The 20,775-nt window shown below is 35.5% G+C and overlaps 1 protein-coding gene across 2 annotated transcripts in view; it reads right to left on the bottom strand.

The window, feature by feature from the left end:
* The window catches only part of FAM120A (family with sequence similarity 120 member A), a 134,193-nt gene that overhangs the window by 6,087 nt on the left and 107,331 nt on the right, over nt 1-20,775 (bottom strand). For both annotated transcript variants that reach the window (XM_074198343.1, XM_074198344.1), the window contains 5 exons: nt 14,861-15,070; nt 13,206-13,389; nt 12,326-12,463; nt 10,170-10,311; nt 6,867-6,963 (listed from right to left, as the gene is read on the bottom strand). In XM_074198343.1, the coding sequence (XP_074054444.1) occupies nt 6,867-6,963; nt 10,170-10,311; nt 12,326-12,463; nt 13,206-13,389; nt 14,861-15,070 (771 nt within the window). The remainder of the gene's footprint in view (nt 1-6,866; nt 6,964-10,169; nt 10,312-12,325; nt 12,464-13,205; nt 13,390-14,860; nt 15,071-20,775) is intronic.

Genomic DNA, 20,775 nt, shown 5'->3' with positions numbered 1-20,775 from the left:
TAGTATGTAAAGGACTGTCATGTGGACTGATTCTATTGGCTCCATAGGTCAGAACCAGAAGCAGAGTGAAATCATAAAGAGGCAAATTTAGATTTGAAGGCAAAAAAAGGAGGAAAAAAAAAAACTTCAAAATAGCCAGTGGTCTAAAATTAGAATGGGTTCTCTCAGGAGGGGTTGGATTTGGCTCCCCTCATTTCTTTTTGGGCATGGGTTAGATTAGATGGTTACTATGGCACCTTTCCATTTTAAATTCTGTGATTTTTCTGTTCCACATTTGAAATTCTGTGATCAGTACCTTCCAATAATTATCATGATAAAACAGAAGTCCCATTTCATACTCTATCATCAATGGAGATGACCTATTGATTATTACCAACTGAGAAATTAGTCTTTATAAACTTTAGATAAGAGATAAAATTTCTTCTCAGATCCTGATTTCTCTAAAAAAATCTATTTTCCATTCTATTATTTTAGCTTTTAGTACAGTCAGACAACTAGTATTTAGAAACAGACAAAAGAATGGAAAATGTTTAAACAAAAACAAGAGACAGTTAAAAAAAAAAGAGCTACGGATTTTCAGGAACTGCCTCACGAGAGGATTTTCTCTCTCTTTCCCCTTCTTCTTTTCTTCTCCCCCCCTCCCATTAAGTCTAGTTTCTTTTGAAAACAATATCAATGTCAGATTCTTTGAGATGATGATGCAACTCACAAGAATTCACTGAATATTGCATTAAACTATATTGCAGTTCTTAGAAAGGCAGGAGAATGCAGAGTCTCTGTCCTATGGAGCTTATGATCTAGTCTGAGTCACATGAAAGAACCAATACAAAGCTATTTATAATTTAGTGCTAAATTATGTGGTAATTACCAACGTAGAGAGGCTACTGGAAAAGAAGTATTAAGGGCCAAAAGAAGGGAAAGCTGTGCTAGTTGAGATACATTCTGGAAGGAAGAACTGAAAGGAAATTAATCCGGATTGCTTGCAATCTCTGGAGGATGAAAGGAGATGATGAAAAGGAAAAAAATTTTATGTTTTGTCTCCCCCAAAATGATTTTTCTTTTTCTTAATATGAGCCACTGATGCTTCTCCCCTTCTAGGGTGGAGCCACACCATTCTTTTTCATTTATGAATTTTTTTCCTTCCATTCTGTTCATGTATTAGTGTTTCTATGTTATCAGGGGACCTGAGTTGTAAATAAGTTTTATAAATTCTACATGCTACATTCCCAGGTGATAAGTGACATTGCTAGTTGAACAAATGGGCTGTCAAGAGGACATGAGAAAAGCAGGATGATGGATTCATCAAGTGGAACAGGATGGGAGTGACAGCTCTCTCCTTATGAACTCACAGGTCAGGGGATAGCTAAAAGGTCAGAAAAGCTGATCCAAGGAAGGTTAATATGTTTCTTGTATTAAATTAGGTGTGTCTCCTCAAGAAAGCATAGTGGCAGGAATGCCGCACAAGGTAAGGAATACAAAGCAACCAAGTTCAGCAGCCTAATGCTTCCAGTAGACTGCTTGAAGCCAAGAGGGTTAGCAGAGCTGGCCAGGAAGCCAGACAAGAGACTTCTACTGTCCTTGGAGCAAATCTCCATCTGCATCTCAGCCTCCTCATGACTAAAATGGGAAGTAACTGGTTTGTCTATCAAGATCAAATGAAGGGGCGGCTAGGTGGCATAGTGGATAAAGCACTGGCCCTGGAGTCAGGAGTACCTGGGTTCAAATCTGGTCTCAGACACTTAATAATTGCCTAGCTGTGTGGCCTTGGGCAAGCCACTTAACCCTGCTTGCCTTGCAAAAATCTAAAAAAAAAAAGATCAAATGAAATAATGTATGTGAAGGTGTTAATGACATAACAACATCATCATTGTCTTCAGTGTTTTTTTTCAGTTTGAAACATTATTGGCAACAGAAAAACAACAGCATAGAATTATACTATTATATTCCTTCTGAATCTTTTCTGCTGATCATTACACCAGAAAAAAAACACCAGTATTGGTGTTCAAAATAATTCCTCATTTAAATGACTTAACTTTATCTTTAATGTAGCTATCATGGACAAATAAAAGTAATTAAGTTATATTTTAATTGAGTTAGAAACTAATTCAGTTCAAGAGTTCCGCCACTGCATGATTCAAGACAATTCTGAAGGACTCATGATGAAAAATCTCCAGAGAAAGAACTTATGGAGGCTGAAGGCAGATCGAAGTGGACTTTTTTAAACTTTATTTTTCTTCTTTGTGTTTTCTTTTACAACATGACTAATATAGAACTATGTTCTGCATGAACGCATATGTATAACCTATAGTAAACTGCGTGTTTTTCAAAAGGTGGGGGAGGGGAGAAAAAGGAGAGAATTTGGAATTCAAAATAAAAAAAATATATTAAATAATCAACCCCCACAAAGGAGTTACACCTCTGCTTTTTGCATTCAGAAATCATTTTGTCATGGTCCAATACAACTCTCAAATAATTTCTCAGTGATCTGACCACTGTAGGAACAGTTTTTTCCTACCTTTTCTTGCTAAGACTCTTGAGAAACACAAGAATTCATTCTTGAATAATTTCTATTTCCAAAGTTCCTTTTGTTGAGATTTTTAGAAGGAATTCTAGCTGGACCACAGTTCTCCTGTAATCAGAATTCTTTAAAAGACTTTGTCATGCCATGTACAAAGGGACATTTTACTCTATTGTCCTTTAGGTTTTTTCAGACTGAACCAAAAGAAAAAAAATTCTTTAGGAGGGTCAGGGTCACTAGATTCAGATGTGTATGTTTCATGGTGTGAATATTTCAATCCATCAAATACAATTTGACTTCAGAAAAGGGAGAGCAATATAAACCAGAGCAGCTATTAACATTCATGGTAGAAGCAGAATGCATTAAAGATTAGATGATATTTGAATAGATAGAAAGGTAAAGACAGGACATTCTAGGAAGAATTATATGAACAAAATGATAAAGCAATTGGAAGTATGGCATGTGTGTGGGGCAGAGAAAAGAGGACTTACAAGTCCAGGATGACTACTGATCAATGGAAATTGGGTGGATAGCATTATTAAAAAAGCCTTGAAGGAGTTTGGATTAGATATTATTTGTAATAGAATATTCCACTGTAGGTCCTGAAGAAGGGGCATGATATGACAAGAAAGCTATTTTAAGAAAGTTAACTTGTAATGGATAGCATGACATGAGATAGGAAGACAAGCTAGGACTCTAATGGGGGTAATCCAAAGCATTTCTGATGAGGGACTTCATTCAAGAAGAAATGAAGAAAAAGGGTAAATCCAAAAAATACTGGTCACTGTGAAGGAAAAAAAGAATATTATAACATTTGGTAACAAAAGCATTAGTGAGGGGAATAATGAATGAGATTTTTAGATTCTAAACTGGTAAAAGGCTTTTTAAACAAACTGTTCATAGATCTAAATCAATCAAACAAAAAAGGCAAGAGCTAATATTGGAGAATAATAACAGTTAACATTTATACAGAATTACTATTTGCCAGGCATATCATTTATTACCATCATTTGATCTTCACAACAACTCTGAGAGATAAAAAACACAGATCTGGAAGGATCTGTTATTATCCTCATTTTACAGATGAGGAAATTGAGGCAAATAGAGATTAATGGACTTGCACAGCTAATAAATGTTGAGTTTGGATTTGAACTGTCCTTTATGACACCAGGTTCAGTGTTCTGGGCAACTAGTCACTTCAGTTATAGTAGTTAAAGTTATAGAGGAACCAAAAGCAAACTTTAAAAGTAAAAACGTGAGTTAAATGAAAGCATATGAGAGAGCACTAGTTAACAGTGCCTAATAAGGTGTAGAATAATAAAGACTGAGCTTTGTCCCTTTTTAATATAAGGGTTTTTCATCTTTAAAAAAATTTATTTTGATAATTTGCATTTTGTTTTATGCATTCTTCACAAAATTACCCCAAGGATCAAAACACAAAAAAGGTTAAGACCCTTGAACTAGATGATCTCCAAAATCCATACTACAATTCTATGAAGGAAAGAGAAAATTTAGAGATAAAAGAAATACCTTGGGAGTAAGATGAGATCAGATTTAAACATGCTAAGTTGGAGGTAATGGCAAGGCATTCAAATAGAGATTTCCTATGGGTAGCTAGATCTATGGGGCTTAGAAGATCTAGGCACCTTCAACCAGATAATGATCAAGACAATGAATGAATGTAGAAGGAAAAAAGAGATTAAAAGAGATCTTTGGGAAATGTCAACTGTCATGCTGGGGTTAGGAAATGGAAGTGAGAAGGAATGGGTAAAATAGAAAAGATGGTATAAGAAAGGGACAGAGAGAAATAAGAAAAGGGAAGTATCATGGAATTGGAGACTAAGCTAAAGGTATATGTTTGTGAGATTAGAAAAGGGGAATTACATAAACAGTCATCGGTTATTTTAGTGCAAGTTTCCAACCAATAGATCTCTGAAATGGACCCTGGGCTCCTCTCTCTATACACTGAAGGAATTCCCAGTGGGGACCAGAAGGAAGTTTCCACCAGCATCCCTACCCTGCTCTGCTCAAATAATTTACTGTCAACATAACCCATCCATGCCCTTTAATGATCCTTAAAAGCACTGAAAAAGCAAAGACACCTCTTCACAAAATTCCAGTAGGAAGATCACTTTGTATTAGACAAGAAGGGCACAAGAGGTAAGCCTGGAGGTGGGTTCCAATCTGCATTTACATTGCTGAGAACATGCATTCATCCAATTATTAACTATATGGCACCACTCTTAGACCACCAACTTTGTCCCCAATATATTCCTAATTTGAAGCTACACATCTTATAGGCTTTTTCCTTAAAAAAAAAAAAAAGTTTTCATATGAAAACCAATTAATTATACAGTTTGCCTATAGCTGTTTTGTGTCATGAAATATTAAGTACTGGTTTTCTGTATACAATGTAGACCACTGGAGAGAATAATGGCGGTTGTCAGAGGATGGCTTCCTGTGGCCTTACTGTGATGGAACATCACTGTCCAGGAAAATAACATGCTGTGGCATGGCAAAAAGACCACCAGATTTAGAATCAAAGGACCTCCATTTACATCTCAACTCTGTTATGGTGACCTAGGATTGAAATCATGTAACTTCCACTTTGGGTTTAATATCTTCAGCTATAATAAAGAAGAAGTGAGGACTAACTCATCTTAAGGGTCCCTTCCAGCCTTCTGATACTAAAATGATATTCTATTCCATACAAGTACTTTTTTCCATTTTGCCAAATTCTATTCTTCATTCAACACCCAAACTCCTTTCTATGAAGCCTTCTCTTACTATTTTACTTCTAAATTTCTTAACTCTTATAACATTTTACAAAGCACCACTTCAATTCCATATTTTGCACACTTTCACAAATTTATAAATTACTAAAATTAATATTTAGTATTAAGATTAATTTATGAAATAGTAATCTTATGGAATTAAAGTTTTGGAATTTTATCATACAGGAATTGGATTGCCCTGAGAGATCGAAGATCCCAAATCTCTGGTACAATGCATTTCATCATAACCACTTTATTGTCTTACAAACTGGTATATGTCAGTAAGAAACACTAGAGTGTGGCACTTTGGAAGTAACAATGAACTTGAAAAATGCAACTATTTCCTGACAGTCTAATGAATCAAATTTGGAAAACAGGAAATATACTTATTTGGGGTACATCTGAATGACCAAGGTGTTGGCAGTAAGAGTAAAAACAATTAGAGATTATGAATACTATATTCCTTGGACAAGTCAGAGAATTTATTCTCCCTTTGTTCAAATAGTTTCCAACCTTGGGTGCCATAATTAAATTCACAAACAGCTGAAATCACCAAAACTATGATTTCTCATTTCTATTTACCATTTTCATTTCTTTATCAATTTAGATCTTACTAGTGTAGGTCAGGCCTTTGTACCACCAGATAAGATTGCTATTTTCAACACTTGGGCTGTCCATGAGGACCTCTTTCTTCAGGTCAAAATACAGATTCCTGTTCAGAAAATGGCAGTTCTTTTTCTTCTTTTTTGCATTGGCATGTTTACTTGTTTAATTATTTTACCATTAACTTAAAATATTTTCTTTAGTACATATTCCCAGATGCTTTTGATATCACCCCCATGACTCCCATATACCAAGACTAAGATTTTAAAAAGTCACTGGAAAACAACAAAATGAAATTGTATTTCAAGGGAAGGAGTGTTGGGAAGGCTCTAAGGGTTTCTTGGAATAGGAATTTTCTACTTAGAGTGTAAGAGTGTACACTTTTCAAAAGTTTTAATAAACATGGTGTTGATTGTGTATATATATCATTAGTATGGTATATAATAACATTTCAATCAAGCACTATCATTGTTCTCAAGTGTTACAGTGGACCAAAAAAAAATATTAAAGGGAGTATCAAACAACAGCTACAGTATTCTATGGTGGACATGCTCAGATAAACTGGGAAAAAACAATTAAAAGAAAAAAGAGATAGGTTAATAGAACTGGCTAAAATAGTCTAGGAGGGAGAAGAAGCATAAGAGTTCTGAAATTTTCTTTTAATATACATCTTTTTTTCTTAAACCTTCAAATTAGCTACATTTAACAAAATATGCTTAACATAAAATTGTACCTGAAATCACCTGAACTACTTCCATTAAATCTACTATTCATAGTTGTTTTAGAATGTTATTCTTAATGACGTGCTAATATTTCTATTAATTTTACAAGCAGAAATGTCAATAATTTGCTAGCATATTCTAAATTTCTTTTTCTGCAGAGACCAGTAGAGAAAATAAAACCACAGTAAGTAGAGGACCAGCTTAGGATGGTGTATGGGGTACTAAAGCAAAGAAATCATTGCTGATTACCTGAATTGCTCCCTGGCTTTTATAACCTCTTCCATAGTACCTTCCACCTCTTCCAAATGTTCTGATCACTGGAGTGGAAATTACTCCTCTTGGACGTCTAAGGTATAAAACAAAAATAAAATTATCTATATTTTTCATTGACAGTTCTTCAAACAAAGCAAAATTAAAAAGATGGCTAATTTGAAGGACACAGGCTGGGTTTAATGATCTCAACAGTGACTAGTTTATTAAAACTATATTAGCAAATTGTTTTTCAAAATAGAGACACCAAGAGATTGTTGTTTATAACTCAATGCACACTTATTTCATACAAAAACCCTTGAGAGGGGCAGCTAGGTGGTGCAGTGGATAGAGCACCAGCCCTGGAGTCAGGAGTACCTGAGTTCAAATCTGTCCTCAGACACTTAATTTAATAATTACCTAGTTGTGTGGCCTTGGGCAAGCCACTTAACCCCATTTGCCTTTCAAAAATAAAAACAAACCTAAAAAAAAAAAACCCTTGAGAAATAAAAATGTTATTTTCCATCTATGTAAAAGGAACTTTAAAGAACTTTACCCTAGTAGCAAAATGCAACTCAAACTGCCTAGCACTCAACACTAAAAGAAGGTAAATTTAACAGGATTTATTTTCATTATTATATTTAAATAAACATTATTTTTAAATGTTTTATCAATTATAGGAACATCAGAAACAATTCTGACTTGTTTCTATCATTTTCATTTAAAAGCAAAGCAGGGGCAGCTAGGTGGTGCATGGGGGTGGCTAGGTGGCGCAGTGGATAGAGCACTGGCCCTGGAGTCAGGAGTACCTGAGTTCAAATCCAGTCTCAGACACTTAATAATATCTAGCTGTGCAGCCTTGGGCAAACCACTTAACCCCAATGCCTAGCAAAAACTAAAAAAACAAAAAAGCAAAGGAACTAATAAGTACCAGTCAGTTAAAAAACATTAAGCGTTTATTAAGCCTGTACTATAAATACATCAGATACTGTGTTTTATGCTAGGGATACCAAGCTAAAACCAAAATCATCTCTGTCCTCAATAGGTTTAGATATACCAGACAAAATGATATGGACATAAATAAGAGTTTGATAATATAGGGATGTAGACCAGACTGGTGATTCCAGTGGTATACAGATTCTTCATCATCATTATCATTATCATGTCATCATCATTATAGAACTTTTTTAAAATTTAATTTTAAGATCAAAATTTTCTCCCTCCCTATTTACAACCCATTGAGAAGGCAAGAAAAGCAAAATTTATCACAAATATAGTCATATTTAAGAGATTTAAAAAAAATCCTCCAATAATCATGTCAAAAGATAAAATAAAAAGAGAAGGAAATATACTTCAGAGTCCATCAGTTCTATTTGAAGATCGCTACCATGTTTCATAATGAGTCCTTTTTGAACTGGGGTCATTGCATTGATCAGAGTAACTACATCTTTTTTTTTTTTTTTTAAGGCTTTTGCAAGGCAAATGGGGTTAAGTGGCTTGCCTAAGCCTGCACAGCTAGGTAATTTTCAAGTGCCTGAGGCTGGATTTGAACTCAAGTACTCCTGACTCCAGGGCCGGTGCTCTATCCATTGTAACTAAGTCTTTAATAGTTGATTACTGTTAAAATATTGTTGTTTACTTTGTGTTCTTCTGCTCACTTCATCATGTACCAATTCATACAAGATCTCCCAGGTTTTCCAAAATTAACCCCTTCATCAATTCTTATAGCACAATTGCATCCTATCACATTCATTGACCAACCTGTTCAGTCATTCCCCAATTGATGGGACACTCTCAGCTACCAATTCTCTGCATACTAACAAAAAAGAGCTGTTATAAATGTTTGTACATATACTTTTCCCTTTTCTTTGACTTCTTTGGGAGATAGATTGAAGTGACATTGTTAGATCAAATGAGCATAATTTAAAATTTTTCCCCAGCATGGTAGAACCAGTTCTTAATTCTACAAACAGTGCATTAGGGTAGCTTTTCTGAAATCTCTTCTAGCATTTGTCATTTTCCTTTTTTGTCATTTTAACTAACCTCCCAGATGTGAAATGGTAGTATTTTTAATTTGCATTTCTGTAATTATCTAGAGCCATCTTTTTATATAGCTATTGAAAGCTTGGATTTTTTTTCCTCTGAAAGCAGCCTATTCATATTTTTGACCATTTATCAATTGGGGAATGGCTCTTATTATTCTTCTAATTCAACTCATTTCCTGTAGAGAACTGTGTATGAAGAAATTCTCCCTATTAATAAAGGTCAATAACTTCTTTGTGACTCATCCTTTTTTTTTAGTTGTTGTTGTTTACTTTTTTTTGCCAGGCAATGGAGTCAAGTGATTTGCCCAAGGTCACCCAGCTAGGTAATTATTAAGTGTCTGAGGCTAAATTTGAACTCAGGACCTCCTGACTCCAGGGCTGGTGCTCTATTCACTGTGTCACCTAGCTGCCCCATGACTCATATATTCTTAAAGAATTGCCTATGGCTCTGAAAGAGGTTAAGTAATCCAAGCAGGTAGGATTGTATAGTCTATATATCGAAACAGAATAGGTACTAGACTTGACTAGCTTCAAGGACAGCTTTCGACTCTACTCCTCCTTCATAAAAGCTAAAAATACATACCACGTAATTACAGGAAGGAGGGTTAATCAAAGGCAGGAGAAGAAGGAAAAAAGAGGGAAAATTTCTAGTGGTTAGTGGAGATAGAGACAGGCAGTGTGTGCATCTTGTTTTTATGCAAAGACACAAGATGGGAGATGGAAAGCTAAATGGGAAGAAAGACAAGAGGATCAAACTGGCTGTCCTGTCCCATGCAGGAAGGCAGGGGATCATGTGGAGGAAGGCTACAAAGGAAGGTAATGGCTAGGTTGTGAATAACTCTTAATGACAAATCAAGGAATCTGTATTTGAGTCATTGGAAATTTATTGATTAGGAGACTTAAGCTTTAGGAAAATACTTTGGCAACTATGGAGAAGGTCTATAGACTTTAGGCACAGAGACCAAGATGGTATTCTAGGCAAAAGGTTAGGTTCTGACATAGGGTAGAAGCTGGGTGAATAGAAAGAATGGATCAGATATAAGAAATGCTGTAAATGTAGATACGGCAACTGAAAGTATACATAAAATTGAAAGACCATAAAAATGTCACAGAGCATAATACCTTTATTGAGAACCATTTACTCCACTGTACCATTTACTCTCTGAATCAGAAACTATGAAATCAAGAAGTTTCAACTAATTTCAAACTGTTTGATTTAGCTAGATAATTTTTAAAAAAATTTACTACTTTAACTTACCCTCTTGCTGGTCCTCCCACAGAAACCACTTGTAGAGGGAAAGGTCCTCGTCCACCCCGTCCTCGTCTGCTTCCAGCCCAATGGCCAACAACAGTGCCAGCTATTTCTAATTTCCCTCCCTGAGAAGGAATAGGTTGGACTCCTGCACAAAAAAGGAGAAAAATCTTTACAACCACAGAATTAAAGGTACTTAATGGAAACATGAAATTTGTTCCCCAACTTTGTTTTATATGAACACTCCCTGCCCTAATTTGTAGACTTTATTATTATTGGTGAGAATGCCCAAGACTACTCATTTTGTTTACAAATTACAAAAGAGAATTTTGTTACTCTTTTAAAAAAATCAGGTTAATCACTGCAATTATTTGAGCTCAGTGTAGACACTGGATCTGCTGCTCTTATAAAACAAATTGTAAAAACCTACATGATGTAAGGTATACTAAGTCATGTATAGTAATAGCTACCTTTCTGTAAGCAATTTAACATCTGTCTTAAAATTCAGTATACGTGCTACTTTTAATAGAGCTTAGCTATCAAGCTAAAGAGCTAAGCAGAGAGGGCAGTTAGGAAGCACGGTGAATAGAGCACTGGTCCTGGAGTCAGGAGGACCTGAGTTCAAATCTGACCTCAGATGCTTAATAATTTCCTAGCTATATGACCTTGGGCAAGTTACTCTTAACCCCATTACCTTAATTTTTTTTTTTAAAAAGCTATGCAACTTTTTTCTTGGATAAAGAAAAAACATACTCTTTCTTTTCCCTATAATCCTATGTGTCTTAAAGCCTATTCAATTTTATTTTATATTGTTTGTCAAATTTCAATGCTTGGTATCGACAAGTTCAAGAAGGGCCTCAAGTACTGAATATGTTAATTAACTACTGATATGTTACATAAAAGCTCTACAACTTATCCAAGAATCTTTAGATGCAAAAAAAAATAAATTTTGTCTGAAAAACTGAGTAATTTATTTGAGTTAATTTGCAATTATATGAGTATCAGTGGTGATAATGAGTTCCCATCAGAGCTATAAGTAGCATGACACTCTCAGAGTAAAGGAGAAGTAGGATTCAAGCTCCCTCACATAATATTAGAAGTTCCTTGTCTTGGTTAGGTTGTTACTAGCTCTTAAAGAAGAGGTAAAAAACTGATTTCTATTTCATTGTCCTCTACCCTAATACCGTCCCTACATCCCCAAGCCCCTGAAATTCATCTCAAGTATTAACTAGCTCCAGGATTAGGCTGGGGAAATAAACAGGAACATTTGTTAAGTCAAGGAGCAGAGGCAGCTTTGCAGAGAATCAAACAGAGAAATTAGTGAGGTAGCACAATGGAAAGAAAGGAAAGCTGTGGAGGAAACCATCCTGGAAAAGGCCTGGATGGAAGAAGACAGTAGTAGTGAAGGCAGACAGGAAATGGAAGGGGGAAAGAAGGAGCAACCCCATAAACCTGCAAATAACTAGGGGCTAATCACTTTTAGATAACTGATCTTTGCTATTTTATTACTGTTTAAAAAAATATGTCCCTTCCATGCTATATAAACCTACTGAATAGACTGAATTGATACAGTGATCTTGGCAAATAGTAAAAATATATCAGCCACATAAAAGTACGGAACAGGCTTATCCTATTCTGTGGAATCCATGACAAGTGTTATATATGTGTCATAAATTCCATATTATTTAGGCAAAATTCATTAGCCCTTTCAAATTAATCATCCTTATCTTATCTAACATAGTCCTGAAAACCAGATTATAATTAAAGCACAAAACCTTTATGCCAGTACTTCTGGTATGGTATTAAAATCTATCAAATTTTACTGTCTGCTAATGGAAAATACCATCACACCAAAACAACACTTTTCAAAAAATTTTTTCCTATTATGAATATCAATTAATTAAGATGGTTAAATCCATTTGAAAAAAAAAATCACAGGAGGACACAGCAATGTGTTAAGAGGTTACTAAGGCCTGAAGAAAGATTCAAGCTGAGGCTAGCAGTTAGTAAGTGCCATCACAGGGACCTAGAGGGAAAAACGCTCTGTAGAAGAGGGTAGCGGTTATTAGGCAGTTGAGGAAGAAGAAAAACTGGTCGTCAGTAGGAGACCATGGTGCAGAAGCTGTTGGCAGAAGCTCTAGAAAAGGTGTAGGTATAATTACCGCCCTGTAACTTGCTAGTCCTGCCGCTGTCACTGCCAGAGAAGGCTGCGGAGTGTCCTGCTGTGGCTGTCACTCGGAAGGCACGGTAAGCACCTGTCGCTACTGTTTCCCCATAAGGGCCTCCAAAGCCATAGACTCCTGTTAGACCCAGGGCAGAGAGAGACAAGGGGATTCACCAGGAGGGAAGAATTACCTTGGTGCTTGGTCCTAAATCATGGTGATCGCCTCATTTACTATGACTTTAATAAACTGAAGAATCTAGACAGAAAGCTGATTGAGGAACAAGTTATCTTGTGAAACAACACCACCCTAGAGTTTTGGTTAAAATTAGCAAAAACATGAGCATATCATTTCTCTAGGATCTCCTCTAGAGAGTTAATTCAGTAAACACTGGCCTGGGGCAAGGCTGGTTCCTGGAAGTTTCTAATAATTGGAACTAGAGAAGGAGTAGCTTCTCTTTCAACTGTGGTGTGCTGCATGGATTATTTCTATACAAACATGAAAGAATTTATACAGAAATAAAGAAATGGTGTCTATCTTGGTATTAGTCATACTCATAAATCTGAATAGTTTGTAAATTAGTGTTTCTTGACCCTGATTTTCCTTCCAGTCTTTTCACATAGATAAATGGATCCTTAAAAATGTGACATAATTGGTGTTCCCTTACATTGCCCACTTCCAATACAGAGTTCATAGGTAATACTAACAAAGATGAGCTCTAAAAATTGTGTTTAGTGTGGACAATAGTATTAGAAACATGGTCCATATTCTACTTTAACTATTTAAGTGAATTTATCATTAGACACAATAAAAGACATAAAAGTAAAAGAAAATCCATTTGAGTGATTATAAAAAACATTTGCTTTTCACATGCACTTACCAGCAAAACCTCTCCCCCTGCCCTGAGGTGGTGGGACTGGCCCAAAGTGTCGAGGATACATAGAAGTTGGATAGAAAGGCAGAGCAGGAGGAGGTGGAAAAGGGAGTGGATGATTCTGCCGGGAGAAATTTAATCCTTCCAGGATGCTTTGACGCATCTTTTCTACCTTGGCAGCCTGCTCAGCCTAGAAATCAAATGTATAATATATTAAAAATTTTTTTATCAACTATTTAAACTATTATAAATTAACACTAAAAGAAAAATATAAAATTACAAGGACACAATTAACTGTAAAACTATCAATTGATAAAAATGATCCTACTTTAAAGTAACATTTTCAGAAATCTGGGAACACAATTTTAGAAAACATCACAAGGTCTGTTACTGCCCTTTGAATTCTTATTAAAAATCCTTAGTGATTAAGAGACTGAGTTGGAAGAACATTATAGACAGCAAAAGCAACATTGTGTGATGATCAATTATGAAAGACTTGCTCATCTCAGCTGTAAAATAATCAAAAGACAATTCCAAAGGACTTGTGATGGAAAATATCATTCACATCTAGAGAAGGAACTGTGAATCTAAATGTAGATCAGTCACTAATAATAATTACCTAGCTGTGTGACTTTAAGCAAGTCACTTAACCCCATTGCCTTGTAAAAACAAAAACAAAAACACAAACAAGAATCAGTCGTTAAACATCTCCTGTGTGTAGCAGGTGTTATATTATGACTGATTCTTTATTGACTGAACTTCTAACTTAAGTTATTATTTTCTCAACTGGTTTCTTTGTTATTTGCATTGGAAAGAATTAAGGAACCTGGAATTTCTGATCTCTATAGATTTTTTCTCTTAAAAAAAAAAATCAAACTTCTGAAGTTAAGTAACTATCAATAGAAATATACATTCAAGTGCATAAACCAAACTCCTTCCATAGAAGAAAACAAATATTACTTAAAATTTCCATAAAAATTTACATATTAGTTTTAATAAAAAAAATGTTTGATTCTGTTCCAGTTCATTCATCGAAACACTAAGATAACCACTACTTCCCAAATTAATTTCCTTCACCATCACTTCTCCTCAGGGATGGAATAGTAATGGGTAGATGGGGTGGGGATGAATGGATGGGGAACAGAAAGAGGGTCTGGACAGGTGAGTAAAGTACTTTACCAGTGTCAAAAGACCAGACCTGGGACTGCAGTAGGGTCTTGGCAATGCTGGGGCCCATCTAAAGGATGACTCAGAGGTAGGACCTGCCTTTGATCAGGTGGGTACGTTCTCCATCTTTTATACTGGGTAGCCTCACTTAGTGTTTTTCTGTTTTTCTAGCTCTAAAGCAATTTCAAAAATTTATGATTTCTCCATAAATGGATACCAAATTTGGGTTTATCAGCTGCTAAACCATATACACATCATTCAGCTAAAGAAAGTTTGATTCAGGTCATCTTTCAAAACAAATATTTATTCAACATTTACTGTGAATACTGCACATGATCTCTGTTCTCAAAACAATATTTCAGATGAAGTATACAGAACAGGTAGAGAAGAAACAGAATAAGTCTTAAATTTCTTTGCATAAATGAAAACAATCAGCAATGTGACTTACATTAAAATGAGTCCCACAATCTTATATCATATTTCTGGTCACCTACCTGACCATCACAGAGGTCAATGAGTGGAATTTTCTCCCGACTTGCTTTGATGAGTTTGGTTTGGAAGAGTTTTCCATCAAAATACATCCAAGGGCAGCAGTGTTCCCAAGGGATTGGCTGTCCACATGCATCATTTGCAAAGAGTGCCATATCCACACCACTCATGAACAAAGCTGACAGTTGAATTCCTCTTGGATCTAGGTTCTCGATCTTTAAATGGAAAAGAAATCAATTTCTATGGTATGAGTACTAATTACCTCCTTAAATGTTCATTAAATTCTTCAAAGTTAAAATTGTAAATTCATAAGCTAAATAATATTAACAATTTTAATGCCAACATTTATAATGCATTTTAAAACTCTTTAGGATGATTCTTATTTTAAATTCATAACAAGTTTTGTAGTACTTCTCTTACATTCTTCTTTTGAGGTAACTACTGTCAGTATGACCCCACTTTAAAAATGGAAAACCAAGACTTAAACAAAGGAAACTTAAAACACAGATTTTATGATTTGCCCAAGGTCGTATTGCTAGCAAACATAAGATTTTAAGCCATTCTTCAAAGTCTAATGAATACTACTTTATCTTTACCATTCTGCCCTGTTATACATTTCCTGACAGTATAAATGAGCTTCAGTTGGGTTGCGTTAAACAAATAAGAACTTGTTTTATAAATATACTGAAACATTCTCATTGAAACATTAGATAAACAATAATCTTCTTGCTTAAATGACCAAATCCACAATACCCTTATCTATAAGGGTAACACACTTATTTGAAATTATGAAATAACATTTTACAGGGGATTTGTTTAATTTTGCTTTTATATCACCAATGTATTTAACAATTTACATGAAAGCCACAAAGAGAAAAAAATCTAGCAAATGGTTTCTACATACAGGATCCATGCAAAGAAAAAGCGCCTATGAGCAAGTATTTTTTATAGAACCAGGGTCTTGTAGTAAGGTTCAAGGATGATGCTGCCAAAAAAAATCTCTACTATACTTTTTGCCTATTTAAGTTTCTGTCAGGTGGAAGTCTCAAGTAGTAAAATTGCAAATAAGATGTGTATCTAAGAAGCTGGCTATTTTTGCCCAGTTCTATAGGATCTTATTCTCTGTGGCTGCCCCCAACTCTTTACACAGATATAAATTTAAAAAGTCTATGTTAGATCAATTTCAATTTGTCTTTTGTTTTTTGTCATGGCAGAATTTATTTATTTGTTAAATCAATGATGTTTATTAGATCTGCAGATGACATAAAACCAGCAGGGGCAGTTAATAAACTGGATGGCAGTTTTTGAAAAGATCCTGACAAGACTAGAACATGAGATGAAAATAACAAAATTTCATAAGGACAAAAGTTAATGGATCTGAATTAAGAAAAGATTAGTGACCAGAACTACTTCTGATGATATTTCTATAATAATCAGTTAGCAGTAGTACACAAGGGCAACACACACACACACACACACACACACACACACACACACAGACAAACTCTCTGCTGTGTTCAGTTCTGAGAACATTTTAAACTGTCAATCGATAAGCCAAAGTATCTAGAAGGGAGCATTCAGGAGAGTCAAGTACCTTGAGATGATGCCATGTGATTAGGGAGTAAGTTTGCAGAAACACACAAGAATGAAGGTCTTTACAAATATGAAGAGGAATTCAGAGCTGTTCTAAGACAGCACAAGCAAAATAAGCCAAAAATACCACAAGGCAAACTGAAGTTTGAGGTCGTCTAATGCACGATCAAACACCTAACAGTGGGGCTAGAAACCCAGTACCCTTTCACCCAGCTGCCAGAGTTGTTGCTCAGGACCTAGGGTCTAGACCTGTACTCGGGGCAGCCTTTTAACCAAGCAGGGGTTTTTTGAGAAGCCCCAAATACAAGTGTCAGTCGAGCCTGGAATGCTTTGAGCAAAAGAGTCATTTTAACCTTTTTTGGATTCCCCACAGCACACCAACTTTCATACAACTGGGGACTTAATAAAATGCATGATTGATTGAAAAATGATTATTTGGCATGATTTCATCATAATGAAAATCTCACATCATTTAAATGATTCTACATGACCAAATTTTGAACATATTTTATGGCATCAAGATCCTAAAATTCTTGAAAACTCAGTAGGATGAGGGTTCTTGAAACATAAAATCCTGTATACTAGCTAGTGACAGACTCTGCTATCTCAAGTTCCTCAGCAACCAATGAAATGATCTACAATGAGGGAAGTCTCCTATGCAAAGTCAAGAAACCACTTATTTTTTTGAAATTGAAGTAATTAAGTATCAAATGATTAAAGAATATGATTGTCAAAAAGTTTAACAGTAAATAGATGAGAACTGGGGAGAAAAAGGATATAATATTTCTTCTACATTAACTACATAAACATATAATGAGTACATACATTTCTAATTTGTACCTGCACACCTTGATACTTAATTATCATTACAAATTTCCAACAATCTTGGATTTTTTGCCCTTCATATACTAGCAAGAATGCAGTTAATTCTTGATTATCCATATGTGAATGACTTAGTTTGTAATTATCTTGGAAAATTTTCTAATACTTAGCTGTTTTCCCTTTTCTCACCCGACCTACTCACAGCCTCCATGCTGTCAACTTCTCAGGGTATAATAATAACATTTTAATATTAAACTCAAAAGAAGTAAAATAAATGTGTTATTCTAAGAACAATAACTAGAGAATGTATTAGTTAGAATAATCCCCCTCCTCTGCAACCTGAAAAGATATGCCCTACCTAATCAAGCTATCTATCTAGACTTCCAAATACATTTCATGGAGGCATTTACACTAGGTTTTAAAAATAGAAGTAGGGGGTTAGTTAGGTGGTACAGTAGATAAGAGTATTGGCCTGGGAGTCAGGAGGATCTGAGTTCAAATGTGACCTCAGACACTTAATAATTACCTACCTACCTGTGTGACCTTTGGCAAGTCACTTAAACCCCACTGTCTTGCGAAAACAACAACAAAAAAATAGAAATGAGAAATCAAAAAGGTAAAGAGAAAAAGTGAGGACACACCAAGAATAGGGACTCAGTCTGAACAAAGTCACAACCACAGGAAAACAAAGGGTTTTGTTTTTGGGAGAAAGAGGTCTAGTTACAAAATCTGAGATATAGGGAGATTAGGAGATTAGGCTAGAAAGCTTAGGAAGCACTGGACAATAAAGGGATGTCAGGAATTTGAACTCAATATCTTTATGTTTCCTAGCATAGACAGTATTTTCACTGACATTACCTCATTTCACATCTCCACAACAATCTTCTGAGGCAGTCTATGAAATTAATGTAAATAAGGAACCTTAGGCTCCAAGACAACATACGACTTTCTAGGGGTTACAGCTGAAGTAGACCCAGAACCAAGCACTTCCAATTCCTATTCCACTCTTCTTAACCTTGAGTAAGTCAATGAGGGCTCATCAATAACTAGTATAAATCAAATTTTTTATAGATAAAAATTTACCTTTAACATGCACATTACTACAAAGCCTTATTACTAGGTTTGAACACATACTGCTGAATTTCCGTAATATAAAGTAGATGCATTTTTGTTCATATGCAGACTCACAAATTTCCTTATAGAGAAGTATTGTTTTTGTGTTACTATCAGGAAATGGCATTTCCTCTTTCTAGCTCTAATCTCACATTTTCTAAGAGAATACTTCTTGGAAGGTTACTTAAAACTCCATTTGTAGGCTGAGAATCAGAGCTTAAGACTGTAGAGGAACATCATCTCAACATCTCAAAGACATCTCCAAGTCACTCCCTTTTACCCCTTCTACCTACAAAAGAGATGATTAAGTGCCAGCAATGTGTTATGATGTTTATAAAGATGCATGTATTATTTAGTTCAATAGTAATTTAATGTATCCACTTCAGATATGACATAATTAAGTGCTTATTGAAATAAAATTATATTTAAGTCTTTATAGGACTGCTATAATACTGTAAGATTATATATATGTATATATGATGTATATATGTACATACACACACAAACACAGTTTATCTTATACTATAAAGATACAGTATATCTTACTGAGATAATACTGTAAAGTACTCAGCACAGGGTCTGACACATAGAAGGCCTTAAAAATACAAAAAAACACTACAAAGGGTTACTATATTTTCCCAATTACAGAGGAGAGAAAAATGGAACAATTCTAAATGGTCTATACATACTTTCTTTTTTTAATTTTTTATTTAATATTTATTCTCATTTTGTACAAATATGTTTTTTTACATTAATAAAATATTCTTGTTTAAGAGTAAATTAAATACCCCCTCCCCCCAATAAATATAGACTTGCAGCTCTGCCTGCTTCTGTTCCTGGATCTGGGCTGTGCTGGCCAAGCTGCTAGCTATGTGCCCTGAGGGCTGGACTCCATGTGCTCACTCTGGTAGAGGTCTTCCTGCCCTGTTCCCCCAATTTGTGCCTGGTGCTCCCCAGGGGGCGTAGCTCAGGAGAACCCCCCCCCCCCCCCCCCGTGAGCCACAGTTCCCAGGTCCCTGGGGCTGCCTCCAGGAGGCTGAAGTTGTGGCCGCCCCTACAACCCTGGAGAGCAGAGCCTTTTTGCTCTTTTCCAGGTTACCTTGAGTAGGAGAACTGTCTCACTGGGTCCCTCTGTGGGTTCTGTCTCTTGACAGAGTCCTTAGCTTCTTAGCTTATGAGTTTTATCAGAGAGCGCCTAAGAAGCTATCCTTTCTTGTCACCATCTTGGCTCTGCCCTCCCTATACATACTTTCAAATCTGCCTGTATAACTACTGATTAAGAAAGGGTTCTTTGGGTAATTTTATCATTTTAGGTGAATACTCAAGTTTCATAAAGAAAACTGTATCCCAACAACAGGTTACTTTGTTTATAGCAACAGAGCCACCCAAGGTCACATTCAAGCTCGGTGTCACTTGAAGCCACATGGAAAATCAGCATTTGGCCATTCTGTGTTCTGCTCTAGGATCTTCTCAATGACAAGTACACAAAATATATATGAATGGCAAGGTATTTAACAACCACCTCTCTCTCTCACCTTGTTCCCCAGCACCAGTGATGAATCTACTCTCACCTGTGTTACCTAAATTCACTGATGCTGTGGAAACAAGGTAAAGATTGTATCAGGATGCCTTCTGTGGCGGGGTGGCAGGAGGGAAGGGAGGGGAAAATTGTAAAATTCAAAACCTTACAAAAAATGATGGATTGAAACTACTACTGTAAATAATTGGAAAACAAAATATTTTTTAAAAAATTCACTGATGCTGGAGAAGCATCATACTGCATTACGCTGTATTCATTTGAGAGGACTGCATGAATAACTCACTTCTGAAAAAATAATTTATTGACTGTATCAACAACACTGATAACACCCATTTTCGAGCAGGGTATAGAGAAGAAAGGAAAGCTATGGTTAAGATTTACATACCATATTCCACACAAATTGAAATTCAGATCCTGCAGTTGGTTTATTATCTAAATGTGAAGTGTTTATGACTGGGCCAGAGATGCAAACTCAATGTCAAGTTGTTTTACTAAGTCTGGGATGTGTAACATAGTTATACAAAATATCACAAAGCTGACATGATATACCCTCCACCTTAAAAATTTTTAATGCCTGTCATTTTTCTATCCTCTACATCCTGCATCTAAAATGAAATTGGCAAAGATTTTTTAGGGCAAGATTAAGGAAAGATTTTTTTTTGCTTTTTCTTTATGTCAAGATCATAGATTTAGAACTCTAAGGTCTTAAAGATAATCTTTATTAAGCCTTATACATCAAAGCAGGCAAGGAAACTGAGGCCCAATGCCATTAAGTTGCCCAGGCAGAAAGCTAGTATCTGAACTCAGGTCTTCTGAGTCCAGGCCTCTTTCTTTTCTACCATGCCAATTCTT

The sequence above is a fragment of the Macrotis lagotis genome, chromosome 8, assembly GCF_037893015.1.
Source record: "Macrotis lagotis isolate mMagLag1 chromosome 8, bilby.v1.9.chrom.fasta, whole genome shotgun sequence".
Classification (NCBI taxonomy): Eukaryota; Metazoa; Chordata; class Mammalia; order Peramelemorphia; family Peramelidae; genus Macrotis; species Macrotis lagotis.
This window is presented reverse-complemented; position numbering and strand designations above follow the sequence as displayed.